Source organism: Phyllobates terribilis, unplaced genomic scaffold, assembly GCF_046119375.1.
Source record: "Phyllobates terribilis strain yellow unplaced genomic scaffold, ASM4611937v1 Scaffold_3__8_contigs__length_932513732, whole genome shotgun sequence".
Taxonomy (NCBI): Eukaryota; Metazoa; Chordata; class Amphibia; order Anura; family Dendrobatidae; genus Phyllobates; species Phyllobates terribilis.
The window spans coordinates 582,975,336-582,996,102 of record NW_027362763.1 but is presented as its reverse complement, the minus strand read 5'-3'; the positions used below and the strand labels follow the sequence as shown (position 1 = coordinate 582,996,102).

Here is a 20,767-nt window from a genome sequence, read left to right as displayed (position 1 = left end):
CTGGCGACTTTTGAGGATTCATCAGTGTACCTTGCATTAGTGTGCCACAGAGGTGGATCTTGATGAAGAAAATCTTGGTTTATTTCCAGGGCAACAAACAAGGTCTTCGGCAAGCTGCACTCAAGTTGAGCAGACATCGTTTCCTTCCTTCTGCAGAGTCAGTATCATCTCAACCTTTTCTGCAGTTGGAATCTCAATCTCCAAAAAAGTCAAACCCATCATAATCTTACTGAGGTACCACAGGTGTCTGTCGAAAGTTTTCATAGCTGCCAAAGCAACAGACGCGTTGATTCATGTGTGTGCTATAAGTTCTTGCAGTGATGTCAAGTCGTTTCGCGGCAATGTGGCTGGGATCTGACAGAGGTAACAAGCCTTCAAGTATAAGCGGACAATAAAAGTGCTAAATTGCCGGAGATTTTTAACTCTCTCAAAGTTAAATTAAATTGGTGACGAAACATGAAGATCTTCAGAGTGTGTATCACTTTGGCCATCAATTGGGCCCGACGGCAGGCGCCTGGAGTGTTGATGTGTACATTTGGATATGCTGGCGAACCAAGGAACAAGAGTGCCAGTGTTAAGAATTTCTTGTAATCACCTCTTGGATGACATTGTGCAAGCTGGTTGGTGCAAAATTCAACTAGACACTCCTTAAGTGGACCTAGCTCAGTTGAAATTGTCATCTTCCATTCCAGCCGAAAACTTGGTTTTATCCAGTTGATTCCAGGCAGCCGAAAATCTCTCGTAACAACGTTCATATTTGGACATGTTGATGCCGGCCACAATTCATCAAACACCCTTGCAGTTATTAGCTTGTGAATGTGAATACACAGCAAACTCAGTAGTTCTTTCTGCAGTTTCTGTTGCAAGAGGATGCACATCAGCCTTTGTACCAGTGTTACTACTGGTCGTGTCGAATTACATAACTTCATCAACACTAGCAAATTCCTATTATAAATTAAAGTAAGTGAATTTCAGGCAAAAATGTAATTAGACAGTAAAAGGCACAATGGGAGTGGTGTAGGCTGCTGCGTTAACATTTAGAGATTAGACTTACCTAAAACAGTGAATAATACTGAATGTTGTCTGTAATCTGACAAGTTTACTTTGAAACAGGAAATATAAACTAATATTAATAATAATAAATATTCTTTACAAATTACAAATAAGTAAATTGGAGATGTTTTCAAGGAGCGGTGGGGCCCTTATTGCTGCTCTATATTAAAACTACCCAAATCCTATTTTAATGGCTATTAAATGTTCAAGAGCTGACATTGAGCCACCTTTTAAACACAACCAAAATAAATATTTTGTTAACGGCTATTTCTGATCATTATGTGTAACAATTATAGGGGTTGAGACTTGGAATAAAACAAATTTTTATTTTTCCTATAGAACGTATTGTCACCCTAATATACATGCACACACATGAACTTCCCCTTTACACTGGACAAAATTCTGATCAGACACAGGTGGAATGAATTAAATTCAATGACAATAGGTGATGTCTTCCTCGTTATGCAAAATTGTGCCATCTAGTACCTTATATGAAGATGAGCCATGTAAATTTTGGCCATGAATAGTGATCACTGTGAAATACTTTGTGTATCCTAATTCCCAGGAGTCCAAGGCTTTTTGTCTCAGACATGATGACATCATCACTTTACTTCAGCCAGTGTGCAGCAATGCAGTTCAGTTAAAAAAAAAAAATTGTTAGGAAGTTCTAAGGGTTAAAAGTTGATCAGCAATTTCTCATTTTTCTAAGAAAATTTACAAAACCATTTTTTAGGGACCACATCACATTTGAATTGGCTTTGGGGGGCCTATATTATAGAAAATACCCAAAAGTGACAAGATTCTAAAAACTGCACCCCTCAAATTGCTTAAAACCACATTAAAGAAGTTTATTAACCCTTCAGGTTCTTCACAAGAATTAAAGAATTGTGGAAGGAAATAATGAACATTTTACTTTTTTTCGCAAAAATATTAGTTTAGCCCCATATTTTTTATTTTCACAAGGGTGATCTTTTGTACTGCCAGTAACGTGGAAGCCCCCTATATTTTCGTTAACAGATGACGGACCTGAATGGGGACTTGCTTTTTTTGGGAACATTTTACATAACATTTTGGATCATGTTTATCCTGTGCTCTACGCTGAGCTCTTACATCTAAATCTCTGAGGGACATGATTCAGATGACACCCCTGCAGGATCCAATCACTATAATGAGGTAGCAGAGTATCTCTGGACTCCATCTGGCCTCTGTTCAGTGTTGTCTTTCTTTTCAGAAGTGATCAAAACTGTGATCCACCACACTTTTATGCAGGTTTCAAAAGACGGACACCGCCGGATCATAAGCCAGACTGTGTCCACAGTGCCTCCGTCTGCCTCATTATAGGGAATCTTCCGTCGGAGGTTCTGTCTGATTCACATATTTCAGAGATTTACATGGAAAACCCCGGTGTAAGATCTCCGCTTAGAGCGCAGGATAATTGTGCGCTGAGCCTTACTGCGTTCTTTGGGAGGCAGAATACACAAATCAACAACAGGTGAATAATTGTTTTTATTTAAAAAATTTTTTGCCATTTCTCTTGTGGTGTAAGTGATTAGACGACTTTATTCTTCGAATAATACAAAGGAGTCGAGTCAAGGAAAGGCGACACCCATAAATGAAATATGTCAGTGTGAAAACTCCACAACTATTATAGGGTGTCCCAAACCACCATGAAACAAGTAGGAGTACAAGGTAAGTTGAAATCATATAGAAAAGGGTACACAAGAATCCAAAAAAATAAAATAGAATGAAATTTTATTCAAAGCAATTTTCCTTAAGATGTCATCTTTTAGATACTCCCTCTCCACTAGGATTGGCTGGCTGACTGAGGTACCTCCCCAAACACAGCATAACTATCTCCATATTTACATATGTAGTTCCGGTGGTATCCATACACCACAGATTGTATTGTGTGACCCGATTGGCCTGAATGTTTACTAGATTTATGTTCCCTGTGAGGATTGGTTACTTATACCTATAAATACCTGCCCTCACTGGTGTGATACCACCCCCAGATGAAGGCTCGCGCCAAAACATTCGTAGGGGCTGGCGGCATCATTCATTCCTAGGTATTGTATATGCTTATTTTTGATTTGTTAGTTTATACATGTATGCAGGGAAGCGGATTGGTTTGTCCAATATATTAGAGACTATGTTCTCATTTATGGACATGTCCCTGGTCATACGGACAATCCTAGTACTTTTGTTTTGCTCTTACAACTGACACTATGGATTGTGCTGCCATCTTGTGGTTTCCCACTGTAATTTTTAACATGTTTTGTTTGTTTTAAGTAAAATTGCTTTGAATAAAATTTCATTCTATTTAATTTTTTTGGGTTCTTGTGTACGCTTTTCTATATGATTTCGACTTTATTCTTTGGCACGGTGCTGTTACAGCGATACCAGATTTGTATTTTTTTTTGTTTGTCTACTGTCACACACCAAAAAAGCGGGTTTGTTTTTTTTTGCAAAAAATGTTTTTGCATCGCCATTTTTGAGAGCTATAATTTTTCCATATTTTTGACAACAGAGTCAAGTGAGGGCTTGTTTTTTGCAGGACAAATTGACATTTTTATTAGTACCATTTTTGGTCACAACTTTTTTTGATCGCTTTCTATTCCGATTTTTGGGAGGCAGTATAAACAAAAAATAGCAATTCAGGAATTGTTTTTCTTCTTTTTTTTATTCCGTTCTGCATGTGGTAAAATTGATAAGGTGGCTTTATTCTTCAAGTCAGTACGATTACAGCAATACCACATTTATAAAAAATTTAAATGTTTTGACTCTCTTATGCAATAAAAACTATTTTATAGAAAGAAAAATTATTTTTGCATCACCTTATTCTAAGAGCTTTAACTTTTTTTAATTTTTCCGCTAACGGAGCTGTATGGCGGCTTTTTTTTTTTGCGGGACAAGATGATGTTTTCAACTATACTATTTTTATTTACATTTTTCTTTTTGATCGCATTTTATTCCACGTTTTGTTCGTCGGTATGATAAAAAAACATAGTTTTTTTTACGGTGTTCACTGACGAGGTTAACTACTGTGACAGTTTTATTGCCACATCTGAAGCAACCCGACCTATATCAGACGTGTACTTTTTTATTTTCTTTTAAACAAACAATGCTTTATAACTGTCAGGGCTGCAATGACAGAAGCCTCTTAGACCATCTAGCAGCCTGGTGACCAGGATGTCGTCCTGACGACCTCGGATCTGCATGGCAATAATCGGGCCTTCTAATTACGTCCCTACCTAAATGCTGCAATCGATATAGATCACAGCATTTAGGGGGTTAATCAGCATTTAGGAGGTTAATCAGCCTGGCAGTGAGAGCCGGATGTCAGCTATCATGTTAGCTGAACACCTTGCGGCAAGTGCACACAACTCTCTACCCGCATGATCACCATGACGTATCTATACGTCATCTGTCGGGAACTCCTTCCCTTCCATGGGACTGTTCTGGGACTTCAGGGGCTCTGCCAGTGAGCACCTGCAAAATCTTTACTCCAATATGGCGCTTCTTCCCTTCTGTGCTTCAAAAGTAGTTTTCAACCACATATAAGGTATTGGTGTTCTCAGGAGAAATTGCACAACAAATTTTATGGTCCATTTAGCTCCTTTTACCCTTGTGAAAATAAAAAATTTGGGGCTTAAGTGACTTTTCATTTTCCTGACTCAACATTATAAAATTCTGTGAAGCACTTGGGGTTCAAGGTGCCCATACATCTAGATAAATTCCTTGAGGGATCTGGTTTCTAAAATGGCGTCGCTTGTGGGGGGGTTTCCACTGTTTTGGCACATCAGAGGCTCTGCAAGTGCAACATGGCGTCCGCTATCTATTCCAGTCAATTTTGCGCTCCAAAATTCAAATGGCGCTCCTTCCCTTCTGAGCACCGTTGTGCACCCAAACAGTAGTTTTTTAACACATATGGGGTATTCACGTACTCAGGAGAAATTGCACAACAAATTGTATGGTGCAGTTTCTACTGTTACCTTTGTGAAAATGCAAAATTTGGGGCTAAAGTAAAATTTTTGTTGGGAAAAGTAAAATTTTAATTTTTTCCATCCACATTGTTTTAGTTCCTGTGAAGCACCTGAAGGATTAATAAACTTCTTGAATGTGGTTTTGAGCAGTTTAAGGGATGCCGTTTTTAGAATGGTGTCACTTCTAGGTATTTTCTGTTATAAAGACCCCCAAAGTCACTTCAAATGTAATGTAGTCCTTTAAAGAATGATTTTGTTGGGAAAAAATGAGAAATTGCTGATTAACTTTTAACCCTTAACTTCTTAACAAAAAAAAATGGTTGAAAATTGTGCTGATGTAAAGTAGACATGTGGGAAATGTTATTTATTAACTATTTAGTGTGAAATAACTCTCTGATTTAAGGGCATAAAAATTGAAAGATTAAAAATTGTGAAATTTTCATCAAATTTCCAATATTTTCACAAATAAACGCAAGTCATATCGAACAAATGTTACCACTATCATGAAGTACAATATGTAATGAAAAAACTGTCTGAGTCACTGGGATACGTTGAAGTGTTCCAGCGTTTTTACTTCGTAAAGTCACATTTGAAAAAATTTGCCTGGTCATGAAGGTGAAAACAGGCTGGGGTGTTGTGAAGGGGGTTAAAAAAGACCACATAAATCCATATAGAGTGCAATATTATAAGAATGCTGAGCATTCATTGCTGTCATTAAGACCTAATGGACCTCTGGCATCTGCTTTAATAATCCAGTTATCCCTACATCTCAATAACTCTTATTCTTGTCTCCACCAGAAACTGGCAAATAAATCCGTTGTATACCAGAAAATCTGAGCCAGAATGAATCTCCATTGTGTTTTTCATGTAACAACATTAATTAGGCATAGACAACCTTTTCCTGCTGAAATAGAAATGGTATGGTCATGAAAACAAATAGAGCGTATTGTATCATTCGTTCTGCAGCTAATGAGTTCTTTGACCATATGATTAATAGAAACTAATCTTAGATTGGCCCCTATACACATTTTGCAACAAAACTTACATGAACCACAACCACATATGATTTCTTTTAGGTTTAAATTCTTTTATCCATGTCTTTTTTTTATCCATGTATCTACCACGTACTAGCTAGTTTTTAAGGCTTTACATTTATGAAAAGCAACATTAAGGGGAGTACGGGTTCCTTCGATTAGCTCCTGATCTGATTGAATGATATGCCAATGTCTCCTTATTGTACCCTTCATTTTATCTGCTAGTGGACTGAAATGAAATGAAAAGACAGATCTTTCCATAACGTTTTTCTTTTTTTGAAAGGCTAATTGTCTCTGAAATAACTCATTGCCTCCAGGACAACCTGTTTGTCATATCCTCTTGAATTTAATCTCTCGAACAATTCCAGTGACTTCTCTATAAAAACATACTCACTGTTAATACGTCTAAAGCAAATGGAATGGGTGATAACTCACATAATGTAACAGAGAGTTAAGTTACGGTAGTTGTGGTTCGCTTTCTAGCAGGTACTCATCCCTCACTCCTCTGCTCCTCAAAATCAATTTGATTACCATATATACCTGTAAATTGTGTATTATTATTGTTATTAAGATATGACATAGACATATCACATTGTTGCAAGATCCTAATTTATAAGGTCAATTCTGCTAACTGGGTTTTTTTAGTTGCTTCTTTTCTAGTCTTAGGTCTGTTCTGTAGTGCCTATTTTCCTCTGGTTTGTGCCTACCATGGATCCCAAATATTAATCTGCGAGCAATCCTGGCCCAGTGTGATTTCTGATGGAGCTGTAGGGAGGATGTGTGACCACAGCTCAATTCACTGTATTTTAACGTGGTGGTCTCACATCCTCTCTGTTTCTGCATGCAGAGAGGTGACTTTGGAACCCTTGTACTTTGAATCATTGGTGACCTTTGCATCTGGATCTCTAGAGATAATATGTTCATCATCTTCTGGTGGATATGTCAGATTGTTTATGGAACAACTTCTTTAAGAAGGGTGTTCTCTTACTTTTTATTTATTTTACTTTAATTTGCTGTCAGTTGTGTGTTTTATTGTATGACTTTTTTCTTGCTGCTGCCAAGTTCATCTTTAATACCTCTATTCTAACACTTTTTATGCATCTTATCTTAAAGGGCTGTTTGGTATGACCCGGCATCATATCCGACTTCTTTTCAGCTTGATCCAACTGAGGGTCCAAATCGTGAGAGAAGACGTTTACAAAAATGCTACTTAACAATTCCAAACAAGTACATTCTCCTGGACAGGCAAAAAAAAGAAGGCAAGTTATTTATTTTCCACTACCTTTTTGTTTGTTTTTTTGGAAACTCTCTTACTACTTGTAAAGCCCCCATATATTGGTGCAACTGTTTTCGGTGGGCTGTGAGTACATTTCATGATTTCCTTGAACTAGTATCTCAGCCTGCTCCTAGGAATGCACTTGCTCGTGTTAATATAGGCTGTTGAGGTATCTCTTCTAATCGGCAAAGTACTAGTGTAAAGATCCAAATAGCCCAGAGGTAAGTAGCGGGAAGATGAACAGGATTTCACAGTAAACCTTGAAAAGATTGAAGAGAAGGACACTGTGCTGGGATAACTGGACTGAGACTATCATCATAACCAAACATATCTTTACTATAGTATAGTATACCGTAATATAGTATAGTATAGTATAGTATAGTGACTGGCCCTAATTACTTGGTAGTGAAAACCCCAAATCTGGGTGCTGGACTTGTATGGTTGTCCAGATAAGTTTTTATCACACTATACATCAGTTCAGGAATAATTTCTGCAAATGATTTGCAAGTATATATTTATTTGACTACAAAATATTCATATTTTCATTGGTACCTCAGTGTTTTTATTTGTAAAGAGCCATCATATCTTTTGATACCTTGCCTTGTTAAATGCTTAAAAGTAGAACATAAGCAGCACATACATACAAATAACTCCATCGGGTGCTCATTGTGTGACAAGGCAAGAAACTTAAAAGGACTTTATCACCAGGTCCTGAGGGGAGTGTAAAGTAGATGAAAATACCTTAATTCTGGGGTTTTTGCTGTAGATCATTTAATACACTGTTTTATGTGTTCTGCTAGTTCTCTTAATGACCTCCTAATATGTAGTCCTCAGAATATTCTGAGCTCCATCTCGCCTCAGCTCCCTGAAGCTAATTGACAGCTTTTTGCCTATACAAAGAATAGGCAGAAAGCGGTCGGCCAATGGTGTGGGCATGGCTAGCCGGATATCAATGAAACGTCTAGCAGAGCTTCAGCAATTAAGCACTGATTTTAACAAAAGTACAGAAAGTAACCCAGTAAGTAAAACCACTGTAATCAGGATTGTTGACCCTATATGATGCAGTCCGCAGATTGGGAAGCATAAACCTGGTGATGGTTTTCCTTTAGGGCTCATGCAGACAAACATATCAATCGGGACTTGTTCTCTCCAATTTTTGATCGGACAGTACACTGACTAATGTTATTCAGTAGAGCTGTTCAAAGAGCAATTTTTCTCTCAGTCCGATTGTCCCTGAAAAAAAATAACAGCATCCACTGCTTTCTTCAGAGTCTCGGATGAGACTCTCCCATTCAAGTCTATGGGTGCGTAAAAAAATCAGATCCCAGACACAACATCCAAGTGACATCTGATTTTCACAGATACATTTCTAATATAAACCTAGGAAACTGTATTTGATCATGCACATTATTTAATATAGATGTATGAAAACGGATCACATAGGAAATCTCACGGATGTCATGCGGATTTAAAAAATATATACACGGATAGCACATGTATGAACATCATCCGTTTGGAGTTTCATCCGGAAAACTCAACTAACAATTTTTTATATGCTCATCTGCAGCCAATCTTATACTAAATACATGAAAAAATAGAACATGTATGAATTTGTAAAGAATAGCATAGTATATACAATAGGTTGGGAACAGCTCAAACCTCTCTATTTTTATAAAGGAACACTAATAGAAAATTATTCCATAGGGAATTATATTACCTGGTTGCCAATTTACTTTTTAATACTAAGGAAGGGTTTCCCATTTTGTTACTTAGTCTCAAATGTATGAACTTTATTAAAGGGAACCTGTCACCAGTTTTTCATGTGTCATCTAAAACTATCACTATATTCAGTGCCTGTGCTGCATTCTATAAATGGATATATAACACTCTGACCCGGTATACCCTCCAAAAACATTTTAAAGTTCTCCCACGCTGTATGTTAATCCTGTCAGTCCGGTCTGAGGGGCGTCCATTGTGGGCTCTCTATCCTTCCTCTCGGCCTGTTGCTCGCCGTTATCCTGCTTTGATTTACATGGGTGATGACTCGCGTCATCCAAATAGCCGAAAACATCAGTGCTCATACGCCGGCACACGTCTTTCCGGCTCACGTACCAGAACTATTTGCTGTGCGCATATGCACTGATGCTTTCAGCTCTGCCCAAAGGGGGTTACATATCCATTTATGAAATGCAGCACAGGCGCTGAATAAGGTGATAGTTTTAGTTGACACATGACAAAACTGTTGACAGGTTCTCTTTAAGTGATATAAAATAAAGTGCAATTCAAATAAATGTCCATAACGTAATGCAACATGGAAGGCTTATAGGAGAGTTACATGTACTTAGTATTACAAGATCGTTATCAGTCTAAGAAACATAAAGTAACTTATTGACATAGAATTCACACCTTTCCAGAATGAGAATGGACAAATAGGAAGAGTACTTACAGGCCAAGGAAAGCAGTTTAAATTGGCAAATACCGGATTTCAAGAATATGAGACGAGGACAGACACGGCACCTATATCTGCTCAAAATTATCTATATCCCCTCTAATGATGTTTACTTCTTCACACAGCATAATGTCATTAACACGTGAAATAACCATTGATAACTGTGAGGATAGGGACCTACAAGAAAAAGTCAGTCGTAAAATTAAATAACACAGGGTGCCCCAAGATTAATAAAGTTAATGAATAGAAAAAAAACACTAAAAAGACTTAAAGCAGCATCCTTATACATATGATTAGAAAATTATAGAGTATAAAGGGATAATGAGACTAAATTATGGTATACAAGAAATAGATAATTAAAAAAGGTTCCCTTTAGGGTCTATAATATGGGATAAATATTGAGGTGTACCAGGCTAGCATATCCCTAATCTTGCCCTATCTGCTCCTACTTGGCCATGTGGGTTGGCACTCTAAATATGTGTGATGGCGCCCACACTCCACCAAAGCGCCCCTATTAAATCCCTATACTCAAAATCAATGAAAAGATATAATATTCAGGGTGATTCTAAAATATTCATCGGGTTTTGCATTCATATTACTGCAAAGATATAAATTTCACCCTTTGTAATAATAACTTATCGAAAGGTCACATCTCAGAGTTTGTAACTCGCGCGTGTAGACTCGCTTGTGACTCACCGGGTGGCAACGCCGCATCAGATCCCAAAATGACGGCTATGTAAGAGAAAGTGTTTGGTTTTACAGTATGCAAAGCATAAATCAATTGTTACTGTGCAGCGAGCGTTCCAAAGACAGTATGAATGTGACCCACCTGATCACCAAAGTATTCTGCGGTGGTATCGACATTTTAAAGGGAATCTGTCACCCCTGGGATGCTTTTAAGCTATTACTATGGGCATGCAGATAATAAAATGGTTAAACTAGTCTTACCTGTATGCCTCATAGCTTCTGCCTTGTTGTTGAGAAATAGCATTTTAATCTTTTGTTAATGATTTCTTCCAGGCTTCGGGGTGTTCGGTGCCTGGAAGAAATGTTCATTATCATACCACCCCCTTCCCATGTCACAGTGCCATGTGATGTGCAGTTGTGGCTCCGGAATCCACCGCCTGCGCCCTGCATTCTCACTATTATCAATTACCTTATCTGCCCTGCTTATTCTTCTGTGCAGGCGCCGGCGTGTGACTGCTGTGACAATTAAGCTGCAACTGTAGGGGTCTCTATAGTTTTGATAAAATCACTGGTAAATCAGCATGAAATTATAACTAGATGACTAGTAAGGCTGCTCCCTGTAGTCCTCAATTTTCATCAACACTGTGTATAACCCCTCCCACACCACTGATTGACAGCTTTCTATGTGCACTATGCATAGGCAGAAAGCTTATAATCAGTGGTGTTGGCGTGGTTATACAGGGCTCAGCATTAAGAGAACTGATATATCTGCAACAGATATAACAGTGATTTTTATCAAAACTACAGCAAGGAAGCTCGGTCAGTGATACATCGCTGGAATATGGGTCTCTACCCATACATTATACTGTTCTCAGATGATTGCTATTAGCTTATTGTTAAAATAAAGAGCAGTAAATCAAGAAAAAAACAGTCTCAGAATCTATATAATCCTGTCCACATTACTGATGGACAGTTTTCTGTGTACACTGTGCATAGACAGAAAGCTGACAATCAGTGGTGGGGGCAGGGCAGCAGCGTAACTACAATAAGGGCCCAAAAAGTCCCTTTTGGTTTATATGAAAAGACTAATACTATTAATGTTTTACAATAATTGGAGATCCGATGGAGCTTTTCCATTATGGCCCATGAGCTTTAAGTTACGCCACTGAGAAGGGTTATACAAAGGTCATGAATATGGAGGACTAAATGGTAGCAGGTATACTAGTTCTCTAATCTCCTGCTGATAAAACCGTGATTTTATAAAAATTGGCACATGTGGCCTAGTAAGTGACACATCGCTGGAATCAGGGTCTCTGTGTCTACAGCATGCTGCTGTCACATTAGGTGGCAGATTCTCTTTGAGAGTTGCGGTACTTTAATGTAGACATTTTACAATATTAGAATATATCTTTATATATAAACTAGCTATTGTACCCGTTCTATTCCCAGGTGGTGAGCATTTTTATTGGTATATGGTTTCCAATGCTGGTATGTGCTGCCCCACTCCTGGTATTTGTGTTGCCCCCATCCTGTCGCCACCATCCTATCCTGGTATGCATGGCACCACTCATCCCTATCCTGGTATGCATGGCACCCCTCATCCCTATCTTGGTATGCATGGCACCCCTCATCCCTATCTTGGTATGCATGGCACCCCTCATCCCTATCCTGTAATGCATGGCACCCCTCATCCCTATCCTGTAATGCATGGCACCCCTCATCCCTACCCTGGTATGCATGGCACCCCTCATCCCTATTCTGATATGCATGGCACCCTTCACCCCAATTATGGAATGCATGACACCCCTCACCCCCAATTGTGGTATGCATGGCACCCCTCACCCCCAATCCTGGTATGATTGGCACCCCTCATCCCCAATCCTGGTATGTGTGGTACTCCTCATCCCTATCCTGGTGTGCATGGTACCCCATCCCTCATCCCTATCCTGGTATGTATGGTATCCCTCATCCTGGTATGCATGGGCCCCTCACCCCCATCCTGGTATGCATGGCACCCCTCAACCCCATCCTGGTATGCATGGCACCCCTCAACCCCATCCTGGTATGCATGGCACCCCTCACCCCCATCCTGGTATGCATGGGCCCCTCACCCCCATCCTGGTATGCATGGCACCCCTCAACCCCATCCTGGTATGCATGGCACTCCTCATCCCTATCCTGGTATGCATGGCACCTTATACCTTATCCTGGTATGCATGGTACCCCTCATCCCTATCCTGGTATGCATGGCCCCCCCACATCCCTATCCTGGTATGTATGGCACCCCTCATCCCCAATCCTGGTATGCATGGCACCCCTCATCCCCAATTCTGGTATGCATGGCACCCCTCATCCCCAATTCTGGTATGCATGGCACCCCTCATCCCCAATCCTGGTATGCATGGCACCCCTCATCCCCAATCCTGGTATGCATGGCACATCTCATCCCCAATCCTGGTATTCATGGCTCCCTCATCCCCAATCCTGGTATGCATGGCACCCCTCAACCCCAGTCCCGGTACGCATGGCTCCCTCATCCCCAATCCTGGTATGCATGGCTCCCTCATCCCCAATCCTGGTATACATGGATCCCTCATCCCCAATCCTGGTATGCATTGCTCCCTCATCCCCAATCCTGACATGTATGGAACTCCTCATCCCCAATCCTGGTATGCATGGCACCCCTCATGCCCAATACTGGTATGCATGACACCCCTCATCCTCAATCCTGGTATGCATGGCTCCCTTCATCCCCAATCCTGGTATGTATGGCTCCCTCATCCCCAATCCTGGTATGCATGGCTCCCTCATCCACAATCCTGGTATGCATGGCACCCCTCATCCCCATTACTGGTATGCATGGCACCCTTCATCCCTATCCTGGTATGCATGGCATCCCTCATCCTTATCTTGGTACGCATGGCACCCCTCATCCCTATCCTGTAATGCATGGCACCCCTCATCCCTATCCTGATATGCATTGCACCCTTCACTCCCAATCCTGGTGTGCATGGCACCCCTCACCCCCAATCCTGGTGTGCATGGCACCCCTCACCCCCAATCCTGGTGTGCATGGCACCCCTCACCCCCAATCCTGGTATGCATGGCACTCCTCACCCCCAATCCTGGTATGCGTGGCACCCCTCACCCCCAATCCTGGTATGCGTGGCACCCCTCATCCCCAATCCTGGTATGTGTGGTACTCCTCATCCCTATCCTGGTATGCATGGTACCCCATCCCTCATCCCTATCCTGGTATGTATGGTATCCCCCATCCTGGTATGCATGGCACCCCTCACCCCCATCCTGGTATGCATGGCACTCGTCATCCCTATCCTGGTGTGCATGGCACCCCATACTTCATCCTGGTATGCATGGTAACCCTCAACCCTATCCTGGTATGCATGGCCCCTTATCTGAATCCTGGTATGCATGGCCCCCCCACATCCCTGTCCTGTTATGCATGCCCCCCCCCACATCCCTATCCTGGTATGCATGGCACCCCTCATCCCTATCCTGGTATGCATGGCACCCCTCATCCCCAATCCTGGTATGCATGGCACCCCTCATCCCCAATCCTGGTATGCATGTCACCCCTCATCCCCAGTCCTGGTACGCATGGCTCCCTCATCCCCAATCCTGGTATGCATGGCACCCCTCATCCCCAATCCTGGTATGCATGGCTCCCTCATCCCCAATCCTGATATGCATGGCACCCCTCATCCCCAATCCTGGTATGCAGGGCTCCCTCATCCCCAATCCTGGTACGCATGGCTCCCTCATTCCCAATCCTGATATGCATGGCACCCCTCATCCCCAATCCTGATATGCATGGCACCCCTCATCCCCAATCCTGGTATGCATGGCTCCCTCATCCCCAATCCAGGTATGCATGGCTCCCTCATCCCCAATCCTGGTATGCATTGCTCCCTCATCCCCAATCCTGATATGTATGGCACCTCTCATGCCCAATACTGGTATGCATGACACCCCTCATGCCCAATCCTGGTATGCATGGCTCCCTCATCCTCAATCCTGGTATGCATGGCTCCCTTCATCCCCAATCCTGGTATGTATGGCTCCCTCATCCCCAATCCTGGTATGCATGGCTCCCTCATCCCCAATCCTGGTATGCATGGCTCCCTCATCCCCAATACTGGTATGCATGGCTCCCTCATCCACAATCCTGGTATGCATGGCACCCCTCATCCCCATTCCTGGTATGCATGGCACCCTTCATCCCTATCCTGGTATGCATGGCATCCCTCATCCTTATCTTGGTATGCATGGCACCCCTCATCCCTATCCTGTAATGCATGGCACCCCTCATCCCTATCCTGATATGCATGGCACCCCTCACCCCCAATCCTGGTGTGCATGGCACCCCTCACCCCCAATCCTGGTGTGCATGGCACCCCTCACCCCCAATCCTGGTATGCATGGCACCCCTCACCCCCAATCCTGGTATGCGTGGCACCCCTCATCCCCAATCCTGGTATGTGTGGTACTCCTCATCCCTATCCTGGTATGCATGGTACCCCATCCCTCATCCCTATCCTGGTATGTATGGTATCCCCCATCCTGGTATGCATGGGCCCCTCACCCCCCATCCTGGTATGCATGGCACCCCTCACCCCCATCCTGATATGCATGGCACTCGTCATCCCTATCCTGGTGTGCATGGCACCCCATACTTCATCCTGGTATGCATGGTACCCCTCAACCCCATCCTGGTATGCATGGCCCCTTATCTGAATCCTGGTATGCATGGCCCCCCCACATCCCTATCCTGGTATGCATGCCCCCCCATCCCTATCCTGGTATGCATGGCACCCCTCATCCCCCATCCTGGTATGCATGGCACTCGTCATCCTTATCCTGGTGTGCATGGCACCCCATACTTCATCCTGGTATGCATGGTACCCCTCAACCCTATCCTGGTATGCATGGCCCCTTATCTGAATCCTGGTATGCATGGCCCCCCCACATCCCTATCCTGTTATGCATGCCCCCCCCCCATCCCTATCCTGGTATGCATGTCACCCCTCATCCCCAGTCCTGGTACGCATGGTTCCCTCATCCCCAATCCTGGTATGCATGGCACCCCTCATCCCCAATCCTGGTATGCATGGCTCCCTCATCCCCAATCCTGATATGCATGGCACCCCTCATCCCCAATCCTGGTATGCATGGCTCCCTCATCCCCAATCCTGGTACGCATGGCTCCCTCATTCCCAATCCTGATATGCATGGCACCCCTCATCCCCAATCGTGATATGCATGGCACCCCTCATCCCCAATCCTGGTATGCATGGCTCCCTCATCCCCAATCCTGGTATGCATGGCTCCCTCATCCCCAATCCTGGTATGCATGGCACCCCTCATCCCCAATCCTGGTATGCATGGCTCCCTCATCCCCAATCCTGTTATGCATGGCTCTCTCATCCCCAATCCTGGTATGCATGGCTCTCTCATCCCCAATCCTGGTATGCATGGCTCCCTCATCCCCAATCCTGGTGTACATGGCTCCCTCATCCCCAATCTTGGTATGCATGGCTCCCTCACCGTCATCCTGGTATGCATGGCACTGCTCATCCCTATCCTGGTATGCATGGCACCCCTCATCCCTATCCTGGTATGCATGCCACCCCTCATCCCCAGTCCTGGTATGCATGTCACCCCTCATCCCCAATCATGGTATGCATGTCACCCCTCATCCCCAATCCTGGTACACATGGCTCCCTCATCCCCAAACCTGGTATGCATGGCACCCCTCATCCCCAATCCTGGTATGCATGGCTCCCTCATCCCCTATCCTGGTACGCATGGCTCCCTCATCCCCAATCCTGATATGCATGGCACCCCTCATCCCTAATCCTGGTATGCATGGCTCCCTCATCCCCAATCCTGGTACGCATGGCTCCCTCATTCCCAATCCTGATATGCATGGCACCCCTCATCCCCAATCGTGATATGCATGGCACCCCTCATCCCCAATCCTGGTATGCATGGCTCCCTCATCCCCAATCCTGGTATGCATGGCACCCCTCATCCCCAATCCTGGTATGCATGGCTCCCTCATCCCCAATCCTGTTATGCATGGCTCTCTCATCCCCAATCCTGGTATGCATGGCTCCCTCATCCCCAATCCTGGTGTACATGGCTCCCTCATCCCCAATCTTGGTATGCATGGCTCCCTCACCGTCATCCTGGTATGCATGGCACTCCTCATCCCTATCCTGGTATGCATGGCACCCCTCATCCCTATCCTGGTATGCATGCCACCCCTCATCCCCAGTCCTGGTATGCATGTCACCCCTCATCCCCAATCCTGGTATGCATGTCACCCCTCATCCCCAATCCTGGTACACATGGCTCCCTCATCCCCAATCCTGGTATGCATGGCACCCCTCATCCCCAATCCTGGTATGCATGGCTCCCTCATCCCCTATCCTGGTACGCATGGCTCCCTCATCCCCAATCCTGATATGCATGGCACCCCTCATCCCCAATCCTGGTATGCATGGCTCCCTCATCCCCAATCCTGGTACGCATGGCTCCCTCATCCCCAAACCTGATATGCATGGCACCCCACATCCCCAATCCTGGTATGCATGGCACCCTCATCCCCAATCCTGGTATGCATGGCTCCCTCATCCCCAATCCTGGTATGCATGGTACCCCTCATCCTCAATCCTGATATGCATGGCTCCCTCATCCCCAATCCTGGTATGCATGGCTCCCTCATCCCCAATCCTGGTACGCATGGCTCTCTCATCCCCAATCCTGGTATGCATCACTCTCTCATCCCCAATCCTGATATGCATGGCTCTCATCCCCAGTCCTGGTATGCATGGCTCCCTCATCCCCAATCCTGGTGTACATGGCTCCCTCATCCCCAATCCTGGTATGCATGGCTCCCTCACCCTCATCCTGGTATGCATGGCACTACTCATCCCTATCCTGGTATGCATGGGTCCCTCATCCTCAATCCTGATATACATGGTACCCCTTATCCCTATCCTGGTATACATGGTACCCCTCATCCCTATCCTGGTATACACGGCCCCTCATCCGAATCCTGGTATGCATGGCCCGCCACATCCCTATCCTGGTATGCATGGCCCCCTCATCCCCAATCCTGGTATGTATGGCTCCCTCATCCACAATCCTGGTATGCATGGCACCCCTCATCCCCAATCCTGGTATGTATGGCTCCCTCATCCTTAATCCTGGTATGCATGGCACCCCTCATCCCCAATCCTGGTATACATGGCACCCCTCATCCCAATCTTGGATCATCGCATTCCTATCGTGGTATGTATGGTACGCCTCATCCCTATTCTGCTATGCATGATCCCCTCACCCCCCAATCCTGTTATGCATGGTCCCCTCACCCCCCCCCCCCCGTCCTGGTATGCATGCTCCCCTCAACCCCCAATCCTGGTATGCATGGTCCCCTCACCCCCCAATCCTGGTATGCATGGTCCCCTAACCCACAATCCTAGTATGTGTGGTGCCCCTCATCCTGGTATGCATGATCCCCTCACCCCACAATCCTGGTATGCATTGTTCCCTCACCCCCCAATCCTGGTATGTGTGGTACCCCTCATCCTGGTATGCATGGTCCCCTCACCCTGGTATGCATGGTCCCCTCACCTCCCAATCCTGGTATGTATGGTCCCCTCATCCCACAATCCTGGTATGCATGGTCCCCTCACCCCCCAATCCTGGTATGTATGGTCCCATCACCCCACAATCCTGGTATACATGGACCCCGCATCCCCCCAATCCTGGTATGTATGGCCCCCTCACACCCCAATCCTGGTATGTATGGCACCCCTCATCCCTTTCACGCAGCACACACATACAAAAAATTAAACACTTATACTCACCTTTCTTCCCTGTGCTCTAGCGCTGCTGTGTACTGTTCTGCCAGAGGCCGGGAGAGGAGTGTGACACCGGAGTACGCGTGTGCCCATACTGCGCTGTCCGGCGCCATTTTTCTGAAGACACACTGCAAATGTGTCTTCAGTAAAATGGCCCCAGATAGCGCTATGCGCATGCGCCGATTCCGACGCCTCACTCCTGCCTCGGTCTCCGGCGAAGAGAGGCGCCGCGGCAACGCTTCTCCCGGTCAGGTAAGTATGGCGCCGGAGAGTATCTACGCATACCGTGATGTCCGGCGCCATACACACTCCTCTTACCTGTAACGGCATCATGCGGTCTTCTGTCTGGAGCCAGACTGCGCAGGCGTGTCGCGCTTGCGCAGTCTTATAAAGGCTTCAGACATGCATTTCCCATTATATTATAGATCGTACATAATTTATATTAGTCACTGCCATTATTATTACTGTTTTTCCTCCTATGATTTTGTTATTTTGCTGTTTTCAATTAATTTTCTTGTCCGGTTTCAGAATCTATTAAGCCACCTCTGTCATACTTTTTTGAAGACAAAACACATTCCTCTTTATCTTCTACTGTAAAAGAGAAAGCAGCAAGTGAACATATAAGGTAAGCATTCTAAATTGTATGTACAAAGCCTTTCATTTATGGTAATTTACTTTTATTTCCATCTTATTTAAGGCGGATCTGTCGCTAAATTTTCAAATACAAACCGCATACATTAATTAATAGATCTATTGGACTCCATGAGATTGGTACGTGTTTGAAAAAAATCCATATCAGAATGGCTGTGCAATCGTTTTTTAAGTTTTTCTCCAGATGTCAAAATGAGAGTGAGAAATCCAGTACTCATGCTCATTTTTATATCAGCGTTATGCAACCATTCTGACATGGATTCTCAAAATAAGTATACCTACCTGCCTTATCAGATGTAATCTATGCAGTAGGATTGTGAAATCTGGTGACAGATATCCTTTAAAAGAGTGTAGTATGTGTAGAACAATCGCAGCAGTGAAGGCATAGAACTTTTTGTGCTTAAATTTTTTTTGTTCACTACTCAAGATTATTCTCATTACTGTTCTTATCCTGATCATTCATCTGCAAGCTTTGATTTCTCCTTTGAATATCTGTTTTTTTTTTTCAATAGTTCTAACTTTTTAAAGAAAAACAAGAAATTATGATAATATATTTATTGAGCCCTGTAGGAGTGTATGTAGATGTATGAGGAGATGGTTTTAACTGGATTTCCTTTAAATCTATAAAAAGATTTTGTACTACAATTTATCCCCTATTCCCTAGGTAGATGAAAAAATGTCTGATTCCTTACAGTCCAATGACTGGGACTCCACAATCACTAGAGCAGATGTCCAAAGTTTGTATGCAATTTTTTTTTATTGAAAATGGTTATTAGTAGTGTTGAGCGAGTATGTTCTGTTCCGAGTATGCTCGGGCCGAGCTCCGAGTATTTACAGCTGCTCGGTGATATGGTTGATTCACTCCCGTGTGCATGATTTGCAACTATTTGACAGCTTTATTACATGTGAGGAATGTGTAAGAAATAGACATTCCTCACATGTAGTAAAACTGTCAAACAGTTGCAAATTATGCACACGGGAGCGATTCAACCATATCACCGAGCAGCTGTAAATACTCAGAGCTCGGCCCGAGCATACTTGGCGAAAGGGTTAACAGAACATACTTGCTCAACACTAGTTATTAGCAATTTGTTATCATGTAAGCAGTACACAGTAATTATATTCACTATACAAAGTATGAGAGTATAACATGTAGTGCAGGTTACTCTTTGCTACAGATCATATCTCATGTTACATTTACATGCCGGCAATTTTATTTTTACGCATACTATTTCTGTATGAAGAAAAATGAAACTGACGGTTACTCTTTAAAGGGGTATTCCCATGTCCAAGATCCTATCCCAATATGTAGTATGTGTAATAATAGTAATATTAGCAAATATCTCCAATTAGAAATGTAGTATATTTTTCTGATTCGCTGCGTCTCTTTCCTCATATGCAGGCATCGCAGGACCTTAGGTATCCATGGTTACATCCACTGATAAAGTCACAGTTAGTTAGCTAGTTGCTAGTGGTCGTAACCATGGATACCTAAGGTCCTGCAATGCTCTGCACATGAGGAAAGAGACATAGCGAATAAAAAGTACTATACTACATTTCTAATTGAAGATATTTGCTATTATTATTATTATTACACCTACTACATATTGGGATAGGATCTTGGAGATGGGAATATCTCTTTAAAGAGGATGTATTATCAGAAAATGGCCCAATGTTTAAATCTGGTTTTATCGGTCGACCATGACAGTACCACGAGAGAAGGGATCCACCCACCAAGGACAGGA

At 43.5% G+C, this 20,767-nt stretch overlaps 1 protein-coding gene across 1 annotated transcript in view; it reads left to right on the top strand.

The window, feature by feature from the left end:
* The window catches only part of LYST (lysosomal trafficking regulator), a 789,135-nt gene that overhangs the window by 518,847 nt on the left and 249,521 nt on the right, over positions 1-20,767 (top strand). The window contains exons 34-35 of the mRNA XM_073671457.1: positions 7,184-7,329; positions 18,900-18,996. Of these exons, the coding sequence (XP_073527558.1) occupies positions 7,184-7,329; positions 18,900-18,996 (243 nt within the window). The remainder of the gene's footprint in view (positions 1-7,183; positions 7,330-18,899; positions 18,997-20,767) is intronic.